Genomic DNA, 17966 nt, shown 5'->3' with positions numbered 1-17966 from the left:
AGTATACGAATTAATTGAGTTTTTTAAAAGCGTAAAAAATAAAAAATAAAATGACTCTGAAACTGTGAGAATGCTTGGCTAAAATAACTGACAACACTTTTGTCTCAGTTTCTGTTTTCTGTTTTGTATTTTAATCTATTTTAAAATGAACAATTTAATTAAATTATTCTCTTTTAATAATATGAAAAAAAACATATTCTAATGTTTCCAGTAAGTTTCAATGAAGAAAAACGTTTTCAATTTTTTTTAAAATAAATTAGAATAAAAAATATAATAATCAAAGCAGAACACCTTAAATAAATTTACAAATAAATGGTACTCTTGCTTTTCATTTTGTTTTTTTTTTATATTCACAGTACCTAGAATAGCTCATAAGCCTCCTAGAAAAGCTTTTGGTTTCCTGTTTCCTGTCTGAGAGAGAAAACATTAATGGTGCAATAGTGAAGCAACAAGCTCTAGAAAGGGAATACAAATCAAGAAGCATGCAAGCCCAGAGACAAGGTTAAGAGTAGCTAGGAAAGGTTATCTGATAGAATCAAAGTCACCAGACACCATCGATATTCGATAACCTATGTATATGAAGAAAACCCCACAAACAAACAAAAGCAAATCTTCCAAGAGCATTTAAGATAAAATGGCTGTCTTAAAATGTGATTGCTGCGTAGCCATTTGAAGAATTGTGAAACAACTTAAAATTGCTCGTTTATCATTAGCAGAAACAACAAGGAGATAAAGCTACCATCTGCTCCAGCTTAATGGGATAAGCTTCACGACATTTTTGACACAGTTTTGAGCTGTAAGAGCAGCAACCCATTAGAGAGATCTTAAGAATCAACAAGTCAAGATTTAAAAAAGGGGCAAGAACAAAGAAAGAATAAACATCATATTCCGTTTAATGTTCATCAAACAAGCAAAAATTAGATTTTGGAGAAGACGCAGGCGACCATATGAAAAATAGTCAAGAATATGTGCATTTTACCAATAATTATTCGCTGACGATATTAGCAATGCCTCAAACCCTAATTCTTCGGCAGGGGGCAGATTGCACCGACGGGATCATGATGTACCTTGTATTCATGGGGGCTTTCGTCAGGGTACTCTTCCTCCTCTCGATCGGATTCGCGGCCCTCGTATTGGCTGGTGGCCGTGTACCCGAAAGCGAATACAACGAGTGCGAAGAGGCTGAGGAGGACGACGATGATAATCTCGGCGCGATCCTGAAGGGATCCGAACCCGTGGGAGGTTACCTCGCGGCCGTTCAGTTCGGGCTCCGCGATGAGTGACGGACGCGGTTCCTCGAAGGCGTAGGAGGAGGATGAAAAGTAGAAAGGACTGATGATACGGTAGACTGAAATGAAGCGGTAAGAGCGGCGGGGGGCATCGGCGGAGTCGGCGCCGGAGGAGGAGACGGTGTAGCTAGTGACGAAGAGGGCATTGAGAGGGTGGAAAGGCTCTCCAGGACGGGCGGCGGCGAATGTCGAGAGGAAGAAGGGCGGCGGCGGCGGCAAGGCGGACGGCCGCGACGGAAGCGGAGGCCATCGGCGTCGACGGAGCAGAGGAAAGATCAAAACAACCCGAAAAGGGCAGATGCGTGGGCGGTTACAATATATATAACTCAAAACCGTACTCTTCGTTTCTCGATTTCAAAACATCAATTATTACCCGCTTTGTGGTTGCTTGGATGACTAATTCAATCAAGGGCCCCACTTGTTCATCCAATCACAAGATGGATAGATCCATAAAGAAGAACTCAGAAGTACTAATGATATATTGGGCCGGCCCGATATTAAATGGGCCGGAATTGATAGTCCAAGAGTAATTCTTTTTTTTTAAAAAAAAAAGGAGTACAAAATGGGAAAACTGAACTTTATTCAGTAAAAATGCATATGAAAACTTCTGAACATGACAACATCTTTAGGAACAACAACCATGACAATCCAGTTCGTAGCTCACTTAGAATACATATTCTTTCATCTAAATATACAATCAGAATATGAAACTACTATGCAAATGGATTGCTATTATTATTTTTTACTTGATTGAAATTGTGATGGAACATTAACGAGCAGAGAACTGAGACACCGAAACAGTTGCATGCGAGGTAGAAGATGAGCCGGTGGTGAAGGATACAGTATTGCCATGAACGACACTACTTGCAGGATCTATGAAGGTCGGTCTCGTCGGCTGAAGAGCAGCACCACTTTGGCTCAGCAACATAACAACGACCTCAGTCATCGTCGGCCTCGCAGCAGCAGCAGATTGTGTGCAGAGAAGAGCTATTTTAATGATCCTCTTCACTTCTTCTGGAGAAAATTCACTAGGATTTAAGGTTTCATCGACCAACTCCATCAATTGATCGCGTTCGTAGAGTTTCCAAGCCTGTATAGCATATCAAAACACAGGATGATGATCCTAAAAATGCAGGAAAGAAATCTCAGAATTAAGATTTGTGGTGAATGATTACCCATTCGAGGAGATATTGAGTCAGAGGTTCGAGTTTTATGTCATTGTTTTTCCGTCCGCTTATCATTTCAAGAACGACGACACCGAAGCTATATGTATCGACCTTTTCAGAGAGCTGCCCCTGGATTGCATACTCAGGTGCTGTGTATCCCCTACATGATAAGAATTAATTCTCTTTTGGTTAGTGCCATTGTCAAGCAAACAAGCATGTCAGGACTGCCAGAAAGAAATCACATGAAATGGTTACTGATTCTGTAAAGACTTACAGAGTGCCAGCAAACCTAGTGCTGAGGTGACTCCTGTCCTCTGGAAGAAGGCGAGCTAGGCCAAAGTCCGCAATCCTTGGCTGGAAATCATCGTCAAGAAGAATGTTGCTGCATTTTATATCGCGATGTATGATACAAACATGGAATTCCTGATGCAGGTAAGAAAGACCACGAGCCATGCCAACGATTATGGAGAATCTCTGTTTCCAGTTGAGGGATCCACGTTTGTCACCTGTTGAATGATTTCAACAATCCAAAGTGATGCAACTGCCAACTTTCAGGTATTTTATTACATATTGGGATACTGAAAACGTAATCTAAGATAGCTGAACAGAAGAAAGTCTAAAAACTTTCTTAGTAGAAGACTTTGATGTTCTATTTTTTATGTCTATAGTTGAAACTTGGTGCAACTTCTGGTCTATTTTTGTCTCACTTCTTTTAATGTTCTCTCACTTTCAAGGTAGTCGTGCCAGAGTTATACTTAGCAATCATTCAACTAGTACATTAACCTGCATTGTTACAACATAAGCATTGTTGTCTACCAATCCAAATGTTATGAACTTTTCAAGAAAAATATTTTGGAGTCCAATAGCATGATTATTATGTAGAAAATCTGCAAAGCACAGGTTGGCTATGTAGTGTTTCAGTGATTCCTCATCTTCAAACCATTAACAATAAACAAAGGTGAGAATCTTCATATTAGGGTCAATGATTCTGTGTGCCCATTGTCTGAATAAGCACAAAGAAAATGAAACCCATTTGGCAAAAAAGCTATTTGTATGTTGAGATTAAGAGATTACCAAATATGAACTTGTCAAGGCTGCTATTTGCCATGTACTCATAGACAAGAAGAAAATCTTGGCCTTTGCTAGAACATCCAAGCAGACGGATTAAATTTCTATGATGAACATTGCTAATTATCTTCACTTCACTCTGAAAATCTGCTCTTGCCCTACTAACTTGAGCAATTGCAAGTCGCTTTACAGCCACTGTAATCCCATTTTTCAGTGTGCCCTGCGATAACTATAACTGTAAGCATATCTTTACTGATTCTTTTAGTATAGGGCAATTATCTACCTCAAGCTTTTGATGATAGAAGAAAAACCTTGAAACTTTTCTGAAGTTTCCATTTCTAGTAGATGATTGATTCATCAAAACCCAAAAATTTCACACTTAATGGCTCTCACCTTGTACACATCCCCAAAACCTCCTTCTCCTAATTTACTGTCTTCACTGAAATTATTTGTAGCCTTTTTTAGATCCGCGTAATGGAAATTTATTGGACCTTGTAACTCAGTTGCCCCTAATATATCTCCTGCACAAAGATAACCTCATGAGAAATCACTTGCATAAGATCATAAGAAACATAAAAAAGTTTAGCACAGTTCGTTTCGCAAAAGACAAAGTCTAGAACTTTGAACATTTGAAATCTTTAGCAGAAGAAAGTTGGCTGCTAATATCCTTCCAGTCTTATTCAAACTAAATGAGTCATGATATATTTCAGCTTGCTATATCAAAAGTTTCAACAAATACAACCCTGTCAAATGCATTTCATATTCATCCTGCTAAATATTTTTTTTATCGACTTAACTATATTCCGATATAATTAAGCTCATACAGTGTCTAATGTAGGATCTATATAGCCAACCCAAGTAGTTGACCTTATGCAGCTGGATTAGATTATGACATTCCATCTGAAATAATATGACAAGAAGTCAAACTCATTATTAACATTCAAGAATGTCTTATCCTTCTCAAAAGATCCTATCCAACTTCACGGTTTGTCAAAGCCTCCAAAACTGACTAAAGCCTCAAGTCAAACAAGACAAGAAAGTGAGCCAGAGAGTTTGGTTTAACAGGATAAGTTCAGACCTTAATTGGAGATTCTTTTGGCCACTAGCCGCCTCCATTGTTCTAGAAACACTTAATCAACGAATGATAACATCCACTAAGGAAATGTCATCTGAATGATGTGGCATAGGCTTTGGTTTTGCACACCAAAACATCTGATAGACAAAATGACATTCTAGTTTCTTTTCAGCAAGAAACAAAGAAAATACCACTGTCGATAAAGTTTGCAGCAAAGTTGACCAAGGATATTCAATGTGCCGGCCGTGTATTAGGAGATGATAAACATCAAAATCAATGAAATTAATTACTGATGATGCATGCTTGTTAGTGGTTACAGAACTGTCACAATAGTTTATGAAGAGAACCAAAAAAAGAGAATGAATAGTTTATCTAAACCTGACTTTCAGGTGAATAGAGAACAAATGCATCAAATTCACGAACCTTTTCGGGGACCTTGTTGATCTCTAGATCTTCTAATCCACAGAAGTGCTACAAGCCCTGCAAGAAGCAACAGGCCGCAGACTCCTCCAACGACGCCCCAAATTATGGCCCTCCGCCTGCTTGATCTCCCTATTCCATTTCCATGACAGAATTCATAGCTAGATTAATTCCATTATCGCCACACAGAAGATTTTTTTTTGTTGTTGTTGAAAAACTAAACCTATTTTTATCAGGAACAGAGTAAGAAGAAGTGAAGAACCAATTGTTTCCTGTTCTTGAAGTTTATCTTATTACCTTTAGCTCACTTTATGAACTAGTAGTATAGAAGGTGTGCTCACCTGAATTCAAGAAACGGGATAAATCCATGGTTTGGTTGGCGGGGAAGAAGGCCGTGTTGGAGTACCTCATGAAGCAGCCGGCGTCCACCGCCCGGCCGTCGACGCTCGGCAGACACAACACTACATTGTTTACCGCCGTCGCCAGGCACTGTTCGCATACCGCCTCGCTGAGCGTCTCCACGCACTGCGCTATCCCGAACACCCCCTCCCTCTCCGCCGCCGCGAAGAACTGCGGCGCCCTCGGCGTGGCGGCCCTCAAATCCGCCACCAGCGCCAGCGCCGCGGAGGCGAACCCGGCTGACTCCGCTCCCGTCGCGTTGCGACCGCCGCAGATGTTGGTGTTCCCCGGGAGCGTGCCCTGGTCGAAGAAGGTGGCGCTCTCGTAGCGGAGGAAGCACCCGTCGTAGATGACGCGAGCGCCGTTGGCGGCGCCGCACCGGCGGATGCGGTCTTCTGCGACGGAGAGGCAAGCGAGGCAGTCGGCGATGGAGAGGTAGCCGCGGCACTGGAATAGGGAGTAGACGGACTGGGAGGAGACTCCATTCGCGGTCGCGAAGTGGGCGGCGGCGGAGGAGATGTTGGAGCGGAGGTCGTCGAAGGTGCGGTTCATGGTGGCTGCGAAGACGGAGGCGTTGGTGGCGTTGTATAAGCTGCAGCCGGGTTGAAGGAGATTGGCCTGAGGGTCACCGGAGGTGACCGAACACCATAGAAGAAGCACCGAGAGCACGAACGCGGAATCGAAGTAGGCCATGCTGCGGACTCCGGCCACCGGAAGTGAGCTGTAAGAAGAACACCTCAGAGAGGAGGAAGACGTCGAATCTTTTATTGCTGACCAAAAATCGATATAACGCCGTTTTGTAACAATATAACGTATTTTAATATATATATACTTTTATAATTTAAATATCTAATTTTTATTAATACGTTGTCATAATTCTAAAATTATCTTTTCGAACAATGCGATAATTAAAAATCCACTCATAAATTTTTAATTAATTACGAAAATATTTTACCAAAGTAATTTTAATATGAAATTCGATAGAGAAAGGAAATGAAGTGATATTAATTTGTAATGTAGCGTCGGCGCAAAATGACATGATATTAATTTCATGTATAATTTATTATAAGGTTTGATTAGAGTGATTGGATCCTATTAAAATAATGTTAGGTATAATTTGACAAGAATGTTAGATGACGGCTAATTAAAAAATAAAAAATTATTTAATTACTAATTACTTTAGAAAATTTATATAATTAAACAAACCTCGCCGGCCACTATAAAAAAATAATGCGTACCTTCCATTTAGCCATTAAATTAATAGATTCGTCCCTAATTAATTAATTAAACTAATTGAATTTGTATTATTCAACCATGATCTCACAACAATAATTCGTCATTAAATTATTATTTTAATTTGCATGGTAATTATTATTTTTTGTTATTTTAGATAGGTTGTGTAAAATGATACATTTAAAAATATAATTAATTTATTTTTAGTTAATGGTTAATTGATTAGTAATTTTAGCCGTTGACTATAATAGCTCTAATTAAATATATTTTTAAATCATCAACGGCCGTTTTAAAAAATAGTAATTAAATAATTGCAAATTATTTAGCTACTAAAATTAAGTGTTAATAATTTAATTAATAAGTAAATAGTCGCCAATTATATAAATTAATTAGTAATTAAATAATAAATTTACGTTTTTAATTAGTAAACTATTGAAAAAATTGTAGTGGAAACTAACAATAAAATATTTTTGCTAAAAATATTTAAGCCATTCTATATTCATTTTTATCATTACGTAGGAGACTAAAATTTATGCCAAATGATTATCATTACATTTTTTAATATTCCTTTGCATTTATTAATATTTATTTTTAAAATATTTTGAATCCATAATAAATATTTTAATTTAAAATTTATATTAAATTGATACCATTACACTCTTAGCATATTCTCTTAATTATAATTATATTCAATTTGTTTCCTTCTAAATATCAACCTTGGAGGGTATCAATTTTTTTTTATCAAAAGTATTTACAATTACAGGTCAACTGAAAATCATATCCAATTAATTAGTTGTTGCATGATAATTATTGGTTGGTAATGTTAAAATATTTTTTTTATGAAACGAATTATAAAATTAATAAATCTATATTGTTAAAGATTTTTAGAGATTAAAAATTGTGTGTGTCTTGTCAATTTGGTCAATAATAGCTTACTTTTTTATAATTCACCATTATATTTTAATTTTCCTAAACAAGCTTAATTTAAGTTAAGCAGTCATTCAAATTCGAGAAGGAATCCAACACAAATTTACAAAAAAAACCTCCAGATCTCGCCAATTTGACTCATAGTCATAGTTATATTCATCAATTTGGATTGGACCGTCAGATTGATCTACCCCGTTATCAATTAAAATTTTATCATTTCATTTTAAAATAGATTCAGATGGATTGATCCATTTAGGCCCACGATCCGTGTAAATTAACTCATAGCAGATCTGAGTTGATTTGCATATAAAAAAAATTATATTTTTTAAAAAAATTTAAAATTAAAATATAAAATTAAATGGATTAGTAAATTTGATCTGTCTAAATCGTAATTTAAATTTAAAAATTTTAATTTAATTAATTTAAACTATAATTTAAATTTAAAATTTTTAATTTTTTTAATAGTTTTTTATTTTTTAACATCTTCGTGGGTTGACCGACTTAATTTGCAACCCGTTTTAGGTTGGATTGGAGTTGTAAATTTTCTAATCTGTCATATTGGTAGGTTGGCTCCGTCCTAACTCACAATATGACGGATTTTTGATAAGTTGACTTGCCTTGTCATGTCCCAATCCGTCTCTGGTTGGGTTGAATTAGAAAATTTTCAATCCGCCAAATTAGTGAGCCGATTTGCCTCTGTCCCACTTCACCCCGCTCCATCCCGTCCTGTTCTGTCCCATCTTGTCCCATAATATCAGAGATTTATGATGGATTGATTCACTAGTTGATCGATTTGACAGTTCTCTTCTTGATTCATTTTTTTAATATATAAAAAAATCATTCAAAATTAAATAAAATAAATTGAAATTCTGATGCATACAATACAATCGAATGGCCACATTGCCGCATCTCTTCCTGTCATTTATATCAACCATCAGATCCATATCAGACGGCCGGGGAGAGTCCTCACTCGCTTCCTAGGCCTCCTTGTCGACCCAGACCCCCACGGCCCACGGAATCGGCAAACGCAGAGTACTTCCAGTAGACAGCTAAGAAGTCCAGTAGTGCGACGTCGTCCGTCGGATCGAAATCAAACGGCTAACGAGAGCCCTCATACTCCCACCTCGTACTCCGGGACCCACAAATATTCGCCATACAGATGGCAGCGGAGTCCGCGACAAAAAATGGTATTGAAAATCAATTGAAGGCGAACCCAAAACCTTCCATTTTTTTTTTAATTTCTCAATCGTTCTTCTTGTTCGTCATTTTTCACGATAATGCCAAAATTTTCAAGTTGTTGAAGTGAAAAGATCGAATTTTTTCTCGTCAAAATTCCATCTTTTAAAGCTTTCATTAATAAATTATCTCGTACTTTTCATTTATAAAAATCATCTCTCTCTCACACACAGCTTCATCTTTCCCCGAGGACGAACTGTGGAACGGAGGAGTTTGATTTGATGGCTGGAAAAGAGAGTGTTCGCCGCTCATAATCTCTGTCTCTTAGGTGAGTGTGTTCGCCGCTCATCTCTCTCAAACTAATTCAAGGGTGAGTCTCTGGTGATCTCCGTTCGAACTTTCCGCTTCCTGCTGTTCTTGTCCTTACGAGAAAAAGGGATTCTTTTCCTTTTTTTTTCGTTAAAAAAATAAAATAGAGGTTTTTCCTCATTGGCTCGTGATTCTTCTCTATGATGTATTGCTCAGAGTCTTATTTTGCTTTTATTTTTTCTTTTCCTGCCAATGTTATTTGAGAAAATCAATGCCTGGTTGATCACTCACTGAATATTTATTCGTTTGAATGTTCAAAGGTTTATTTATCATATGAATACTATAAGTATCATCCTCCAGCGTAGAGGGGAGTTTTCATTTGTGTTATTACAGTAAAAGATTTATGTGAGGGAAGTCTTCAGTTTCGATCGTAGTTCATATTGAAAGTATTGTCTAAATTGGAATACATCTTTCGAGCTGTGTCTCACACCTCCTTTGTCGTCTTAAATCAGAGATAATGATGGCTAATGTTGGGTTCCATAGAGTTAATCAGTTAGACAAGCACAATTGAATTTTTGGCCAGATAGATCTCATTGCAAATAATTATGACCATTCAACTTATGGACTATAATTTGCAAGGATAATGCATCACTTTAGGAAAAAGAAGAGATGGCGACAAAGATTTTTTCAACTATGGACTGAGTGAGTCTATTGTAAATAATTATGACCGTTTAACTTATCGACCATAATTTGCAAAGATGAGGCATCACTTTCAGATAAAGAAAAGATGGCAATAGAGGTTTTTTCAACTTTAGACTGAGTGGAATAATCGATGGTCATCGTGGTTGTCTTCAGAGGAGAAAATTCACACGTGTTTATTTACAGAGAGAAACCTCACTCGCTTTGATACCATGAGAAAATTTTATTCATGAACTCAAGACACCCTTTTATAATTACAATGAAAATTAATAAATAAGAAAGAATAAATAATTAAGGATAGAAAACTATTCTATAAAAAAATAAATTATTCTTAATAAATCAATCTAATTGATTATATTTTATTTTCATCCATGATTTGATTGAGTCTGTACAAAGAAAGATAAAATATTTAATTATTTCTTGCATATAATACCTGATTCCATGTAGTGTTTGCTTCTAGTTGACTATATCTTGCGTCCCCGGGGCAATGGTGCCGCGGTATGCACTCAGGCCGCTGCGTTGCCGAAATTTCCGTGGGAGGTCATCCCAGGGATAGTCAATGAGGCTAATTGGGATTTATCATTTTTTTTTAGTTGACTATATCTTGCAAGATAATTGATAGCATCTAAAATGGCGGGTACCTTATTGCAGGTTACCTCTTCATTTCTTGATCCTTTATGCTAATTAAAACTGCTTCATAGTTTTTTCTAATTCCTTCTTCAATTTCCTGCCAGTGTCTATTACCATCATTTCCATAATTATTTTTCAATTTGCAGGAAGATGTTTCAGCCAAGGATAAAGCAGGAAAAAAAATGATGCGTTAGATATTGAGCCTCACACAATCATCTGATAAGTGTTGTGGAAGTCCAAAGATGACCGTGAGCAATCCAAATTCCTAATGGAATCGCATAAATTGGCTGTGTTAGCCTCATTGCATCATCTTGCAGAAAGTTTTGTCTTATAAAGGATCAACCCGAACGAAAAAGCATAACGGCGACCAGCAAGATGTAGATGATGCACCCAAGAAAGTTGCAGCCAAAGGTTACTCTGAATGAAAAAGCACAATGGCAACCAGCAAGATGTAGATGATGCATCCAAAAACTTGCAGTCAAAGGTTAGCTGCATCTGCTACTCATAAAATGAATTAGAGCAGGGCATTCACTAGTCATATGGTTGATGCTTTAACTTTCTTCTAGCTCATCATAGTACATTATAGTTTTAAATGACAAGATAAGGAGAATGTTTAAATGCATGTGTTTTAGTTCAACTGAGAAACCATTTTATGTTGAGTATGATTGAATGTTGTTTAACTTTGCTAATTTTTACCATTTTGATATCACTATGTATCGTAGAATGAACTATTTCTTTCCTCCTCAAGTAGTGTGTTCTCAGATGGTGTATTTAAAGCAATCTTCAGTGCCAAACACTACAGATGTTTGCAATGCATGGACTCACCATTTAACACCCATCAACCCCAAGAGAATCATTTCCTTCTTTGCTTCCTTTTAAGTATCACCCTGTTCCTTTCTAATGGTATCATTGTTATTTACCTATAGTTTGTATGTGCTTTGATCACAGTCTCTTTGTCATGCAATCTTAACATTATCGATCAATTTGTAACTTTTGGCAAATTCAGAAAGAAAAAAATCTTAGCCAATTGTTTGTCGATATTATCACAAGCACCGACGAAAGTAGTTGAGCTCCAATCTATTCTTAATTTTTGTTCTTGTGTTCTTCCTCTTCACTAAATAAGCAAGGGACTAATGAGTTCATTAAACTGCATATTGCTGCCTCCCTGGTCCTTGCTTTAGGGTCCATGGCAGTTTTCTCTTCAAAGCCATTTATGAAAATTATAGTAGAAATTGGACTAAAGATCACAAAATTAGAACTTTGTTTGAAAACATGTCAATGTTGCAAGATGAAAACATAATTCATCAGGAAACCAGGAATTGTGAACATTTACAGATTAAAATATTACAATCTGTTACTTTGGCTTGAAAGTATGAAAGTATTCCATGAACTGTAGGTCACTTTCATACTTGCCATATGCAGTTCTCATTACAAGGACATTGTCTACTGTGAAGTCTTGGCCTCTCACGAGCTTATCAGATGAGATAATAGAAACAACATATTGGGTTCGTATAAATATTGGGCTTGTAGGTTTAACTATGATCAAAGTATCAAATAAATCAAATTTTAGAGTGTTTAGGATTTTTTTACTGAATGATTTTGTATGGTGGAGCATTATGGAGCCTAGTAGATGTTTTGGGGAGTTGGCAGATACTATAGGAGACCAAGACTTGAAAAAGAGAGTTTTCTTCTTAAAATTCTTTATTCATCTCTGCTCTAGTTACTATACCTTTTTATTAAAATTTTCAGTCTTTAGCATACCAAATATCATTCAATCTTATGACAGAATATAAAAGTTTCCTTATTATTTTCAGGTCTACCATGGGAACTTGGATTCTTGCATATTTCACAAGCCATTCCAGTTCCTGATGGATATCCTGCACATCAATTTTTTATGTTCCGATGACTAATAATTGGTACATTGAAAGCACACTACATTCAATGCAGGAAATGGAAAACATATCGCACCAAAGATTCTACATCTGCGCAAAATGAACAAGTATGAGTGAAAAAGCAAGGTTGTGTTTTGAGTCTCCAATCCACTACTTGTCTGCAAAATTAGGTAATGCTCATTCATGTTTTATGCAGGGAAATAGGTTGTGTGTGATTTCATCTTACTAGGCTCATCCATGGCCGTTTCCCTTTCTGCCAGCCATGGATTGAGAAATGCTTCTGATACGAAGATCATGAAATGATACTGAAGAACTATGAAGCTGAAAGGTCAGCACAAACCAAGTAGTTCCTGTTCAGAATTCTGCATGCTGTTAGTTGCATCAAAGTCATCCTCAATTCACATCCCTTGAGCGAATTCACAAGGTGTGATCTAATTATTTCTCATCAGGTCTGATTCCAATATGGAACCATGACTCAGCATCTTGATCGAGCTATTTAAATGGCAGACACACACACACACTGCCAATCCTACTGCATGCACAGACTCTTATCCATTGGCCATCACCATTATAGCCGATAAGCCAAAGGCAGTCATATCTCCTATCAACAATCGCCTACCAACACAACCAAACAAAATGCAGATATCCACTCTGAGCAATGTCGTGCGTGACGTTTTCCACTCAAACAAAAAGCAGGGCAATTCCCATTTCTGATAAGCTGAAACTTTCAGGCCTTTCCACTAACTCACACTCATCCAATTCCACTGATCTTTTGCTTGGAGCATAACTACTTTTGCTAATGACATCTTTCAGATCTTTTCATGGTGGTGGAGACTGGGGATTGCAACTTTATGCAGTCTGAATCAGTCCACCACATATTGCATCGGCATTACTGATAAATTAGACTACTTTAATTGCTAGTGGTAGGTGCAGAGTTTGCCTTGAGCCCATTGATTTCAGAGAAAACACTGAACCACTGATTCTTTGTATTCTTCTCTAAGGTTTTGTGTAAAAGCTTCTCTTCTGTTCTTACTAGTCGACTAAAACAGCCATGTGCGAAAGAACAAGGAAACTTAGGAGACTCAAAGTCATGTACTACTGAACAATCGAGATGAACTCATCCCTTGGAATATTTATCATGTAATTCTTAAATTATAATTATATTACATGGATTGGTGGAAGTAATTTAATGAGACTGAGATCATGAATAGGACTGCTTAGAATCAAACAAAACATGGTTTTCTCTACCACGTAAAATAATTACTGATATCAATCAAATATTATCATCTTTTTTGGAGCTAAACCAAGTGTCTCGGATTGACTTTAAAAGCATCGATGGTGTTGACTGACACAAAATACATGTTTATATATTTGTATTTATATTAAAAAGAAAAAAGAAAGTCGATGCAATTATTTGGAAAGAGAATGGCGCATAATAAAAAGCGAATCTACACAGTGAGTTAGAACTGTGCGGTCGGGACGGAAGAGTCCAAATCGGTTGCGCAGAGTTGCAATTAAAGGCTTTGACCGTTGACTTTTTCTCCCTACCAGCGCCGGTCGCCGTCGCTGTCTCCTCCACCTCCCCCTCCTCCTGCCAAACCCACGCCGCCTTCTGCCTCAGCTCCACTTCGTTTTATTAGTCATCACCCACACAAAAATTATGAAATAATAGAGCGATTAGTTTTGCGATAATATCAAATATATCTTCAAGGAGAAGTCCAAGGATCGAATTAAATTTAATACGAATAAGATAAGGAGCGACAAAGGTTTCTGCAATAAAGTGGAGTCAAAAGAAAACCAACCCAACCTCTCTCTCTAGCTCTTTATCCCTGCTCAGTTCTTCCCCGATTGGGGGGTGCAGCGTGATCTTGGCGGTGAAACTTGTCGCAGAAGCTAACGGAAGTCTAAGCATTGTTGGCATCGCGGAAAGCTGCCGCCTTTACCAATCTAAGCATCAAATCTCATGGTGAGCAGAGGAAATCTCTTGATTTTTTGTATGGTTCTTCTTTTGAAGTTCTAAAGCATTGTTGCTTGTATGGAAGAATTCTTGGGAATCCCAAAAGATATCTTTTGGCAAAGTTTCGAGCTCCCATAAAAGAACCACCGTTACCAGTTGCTGCGACTCCTATCTCGCTCTGCGGTTATGAAGAAGGGGGACAAATTCGTCTATGTATTGAGTCAAAAATTAAATTTTTGGTTCCTGGTGCTCTTCTTCTTCTCTGATGCTTCGCCCAGCAATTCCCAGAGCTGCGACCCTGCAGATTTAATCGCCCTGGAAAGCTTCTTCCGAGGCCTGGATTCTGGGATTCCAGGTTGGAGCTTCAATGCATCTGATTCCAATTGCTGCATATGGGAAGGTGTTTCTTGTGACAATTCCGGAGTACTTGGAGCAAGAGTGGTTGGTTTGGATCTCCAAAATAGGAGCTTGAAAGGCTTCTTGTCTGATTCCTTGGCAGATTTGGATCATCTCTCAAGCCTCAACCTTTCCCTCAACTCTCTTCAAGGCACTGTTCCATCTGGACTCTTCAATCTCACCAAACTGAAGCACCTAGATCTCAGCATGAACAAGCTATCGGGGCCGATTCCTCCGGATTCATTCCTTCCCTCGATCGAAGTCTTCAATCTTTCATACAATGCTTTCAGCGGCAAACACCCAATTTTATATCGGTCTACAAGGTTGCTGGTTCTTGACATCAGCTTTAATGAGTTATCTGGGGGTATTGACACCCAAATCTGCAACTCCTCGGCCCGAATTCGAGTCCTCCGGTTCTCGGCAAACTCATTATCTGGCGAATTCCCTCTGGGATTTGGCAACTGTGCTTTCCTCAAAGAGCTCTCCATGGATGCAAATGGAATGTTGGGGACTTTGCCGGATGATTTGTTCAAGTTGTCATCTTTGAAGACTTTGCATTTGCAGGAGAATTTGCTCCATGGTTTGCTTAGCTCAAGCTTAGGTAACCTATCCAACCTTGAGCTCTTGGACCTTTCCTTTAATTCTTTATCTGGCAAGATTCCCAACGTGTTCATTAGATTAACAAAGCTCAAGTATTTGTCTCTTCAGTCCAATAATTTCAGTGGCAGTTTGCCTTATTCTTTGTCCAACTTATCGCCACTCGCTTTGCTCAACTTGAAGAACAATTTTCTCACCGGTGAGATCAGTCTCAATTGCACGGCAATGAATCAGCTTAGCTCACTTAACCTCGGGTCCAACTTCTTCACTGGTACCATTCCTCAGAATCTTTCTCAGTGTGTGGAGTTGAGGACATTGAACCTAGGCAGAAACAACCTAACCGGTGAAGTCCCAAGCAGTTTCAGGAACTTTAGATCACTGTCCTATCTTTCACTTTCCAATAACAGCTTAACTAACATATCTTCTGCATTGCTGATTCTGAAGGAAGTCCACAGCCTTACTGGTTTGGTACTTACAAGGAACTTCCATGGCAGTGAGAGGATTCCGATCAATGGGATTCAAGGATTTGGGAAGATACAACTTCTGGCTATTGCAAACTGTGGCCTTTTGGGATCCATTCCAACTTGGTTATCCAATTTGAGAGAGTTAAATGTTCTTGACTTGTCATGGAACCATTTGGAAGGGAGCATACCTTCATGGATAGGGGGTCTTGATCACCTCTTCTACCTGGATTTATCGAATAACTCGCTGAGTGGAGAAATTCCAATCAGTTTGACAAAGATGAAGAGCCTAATATCCGGTAATAGCTGGCGGTTTGGACCCCCGGATGAGGACTTCCCTTTCTTTGTGAAGAAGAACATTAGTGGCAAGGGACTGCAGTATAATCAAGTCAGTAGCTTCCCACCATCACTAATTCTGTGCCAGAACATGCTTGTCGGACCGATTTCTCCAAGTTTTGGGAACCTCAAGAGTCTTCTCGTGCTTGATCTAAAGCAAAACAGGTTGTCAGGGAACATCCCAGATGAGTTATCAGGCATGTCTAGTTTGGAGTCTTTGGATTTGTCACACAACATTCTCAGTGGAAGCATTCCTTCCTCACTGACCAAGCTCAACTTTCTATCAAGTTTCAGCGTGGCCTACAATGACTTGTCGGGTCCGATCCCTGTAGGAGGCCAGTTTTCTACTTTCTCAACTTTGGATTTTGAGGGGAATCCAGGTCTTTGTGGCTTTCACTTGAAACTATGTGATTCTGAACAGCATGAGGGGCAGACTGACCAAAGGAGGAGAAGCAAAGGTGTGATCATAGGGATGGCCTCCGGAATTGGAGTTGCAACATCTACTCTTCTTGCTTTCATTTACTTTCTCGTGTCGAGGAACCATTGCAGCCGACAGGATGATGGTTTAAAGGTGCCAGATGATGCAAATTCGAACGAGGACTTGGAGGGAGCCGAATCCAGACTGGTGCTTCTGTTTCACAACATGAACAATAGCAGGGAGTTGAGCATTGGTGACATCTTGAAATCCACCAACCATTTTGATCAGTCCAACATCATTGGCTGTGGAGGCTTTGGCCTTGTTTACAAAGCAATCCTGCCGGATGAGAGAAAGGTAGCCGTTAAGCGCCTTTCGGGTGACTACTTCCAAATGGAGAGGGAATTCCAGGCTGAGATTGAAACACTTTCACGAGCTCAACATCGAAACCTTGTTCTTCTTCAAGGATACTGCAAGATTGGCAGTGACAGACTCCTAATCTATTCTTACATGCAAAATGGAAGCTTGGACTACTGGCTTCATGAAAAACCTGATGGTGGCACGATACTAGATTGGCACAAAAGGCTTCAAATTGCACAAGGTGCAGCCAGGGGACTGGCCTACTTGCACCAATCCTGCAACCCACACATCTTGCACCGCGACATCAAGTCCAGCAACATCCTTCTTGATGAGAACTTTGAGGCTCATCTGGCCGACTTCGGCCTCGCCAGGCTGATCTTTCCCTCTGACACTCATGTCACCACAGACTTGGTTGGCACATTAGGATACATTCCTCCAGAGTATGGACAGTCCTCAGTGGCTACTTTCAAGGGGGATGTGTACAGCTTTGGTGTGGTGCTTCTGGAGCTACTCACCGGTAAACGGCCGGTGAATATGTGCAAACCGAAAGGGGGGAGGGAGCTGGTATCATGGGTGCTTCAGATGAAGAAGGAAAAGAGGGAAGTGGAAGTGTTCGATCCTCAGATTTATGATAAGTTGCTCTTCTACCAACTGATGAAAGTTCTTGAGATTGCTTGTGTTTGCCTGAGTGATTCGCCGAAGATGAGGCCACTGTCAAAGCAGCTAGTAGCATGGATCGACAGCATTGGCTCAGATTAGCAACAACTCAGAAAATAAGAAATCTTTTTTTTTTTGTCACCTCTTTGTGATCAGGAATGGGTTAAGAAGTTTAAATCTGTATCATCTAATTTCTAATAACATTGAGTGAATTCCTGCTCACAATGATGAATTGTACACAACTGAATTTTACAGTGTTGTGATACTAAGTGAGGACATGACACAAATACAAAATTTTGTGTGGTTAATGTAGATTAGCTAAACCAAACCTCAAATTACTACAAGAAAGGAATTGATTAATTACTTTTGATCGTGATAAACCCTCACTCCAAGGCTCCTCTAGAATTGTCCCTCGTGATCAGGAAGGAAGGTTGTTTCTACCTTCTATGATCATAATTGTAGATGCTCTTAGTTTGATGCATGAAAACAAAGAGAATCAATTCG

The 17966-nt window shown here is 38.7% G+C and overlaps 2 protein-coding genes and 1 pseudogene across 2 annotated transcripts; 1 reads left to right on the top strand and 2 right to left on the bottom strand.

Moving 5' to 3' along the window:
- Positions 1-938: 938 nt before the first annotated feature.
- On the bottom strand, positions 939-1539 carry LOC141814189 (uncharacterized; annotated as a pseudogene).
- A 421-nt stretch (positions 1540-1960) lies between these two features.
- Positions 1961-6119, bottom strand: LOC141815002 (cysteine-rich receptor-like protein kinase 2). Its single transcript, XM_074702960.1, has 7 exons — positions 5360-6119; positions 5022-5150; positions 3917-4044; positions 3530-3743; positions 2730-2961; positions 2465-2615; positions 1961-2379 (listed from the first exon to the last, which is right to left on the bottom strand). Exons 1-7 carry the CDS (start codon positions 6108-6110, stop codon positions 2059-2061), a joined length of 1926 nt encoding a protein of 641 aa, XP_074559061.1. The 5' UTR covers positions 6111-6119; the 3' UTR covers positions 1961-2058.
- Positions 6120-14125: 8006 nt separating this feature from the next.
- On the top strand, positions 14126-17733 carry LOC141815582 (phytosulfokine receptor 1-like). Its single transcript, XM_074703535.1, has 2 exons — positions 14126-14249; positions 14326-17733. Exon 2 carries the CDS (start codon positions 14427-14429, stop codon positions 17562-17564), a length of 3138 nt encoding a protein of 1045 aa, XP_074559636.1. The 5' UTR covers positions 14126-14249; positions 14326-14426; the 3' UTR covers positions 17565-17733.
- The last annotated feature ends 233 nt before the right edge of the window (positions 17734-17966 follow it).

The sequence above is a fragment of the Curcuma longa genome, chromosome 21, assembly GCF_044706935.1.
Source record: "Curcuma longa cultivar G26 ecotype Majalengka, Jawa Barat chromosome 21, ITB_CL_G26_1.1, whole genome shotgun sequence".
Classification (NCBI taxonomy): domain Eukaryota; kingdom Viridiplantae; phylum Streptophyta; class Magnoliopsida; order Zingiberales; family Zingiberaceae; genus Curcuma; species Curcuma longa.
The sequence above is the reverse complement of the archived record's forward strand: the minus strand, read 5'-3'. Positions and strand labels throughout refer to the sequence as shown.

Excerpts from the sequence above, each read along its gene's own strand:
- LOC141815002 (XM_074702960.1), bottom strand. The coding sequence starts at position 6,110 with ATGGCCTACTTCGATTCCGCGTTCGTGCTCTCGGTGCTTCTTCTATGG. Across the intron at positions 4,045-5,021 it reads TCAACAAGGTCCCCGAAAAG|GAGATATATTAGGGGCAACT; the intron begins GTTCGTGAATTT and ends ATCTTTGTGCAG. Across the intron at positions 2,962-3,529 it reads CCTTGACAAGTTCATATTTG|GTGACAAACGTGGATCCCTC; the intron begins GTAATCTCTTAA and ends ATCATTCAACAG.
- LOC141815582 (XM_074703535.1), top strand. The coding sequence starts at position 14,427 with ATGAAGAAGGGGGACAAATTCGTCTATGTATTGAGTCAAAAATTAAAT.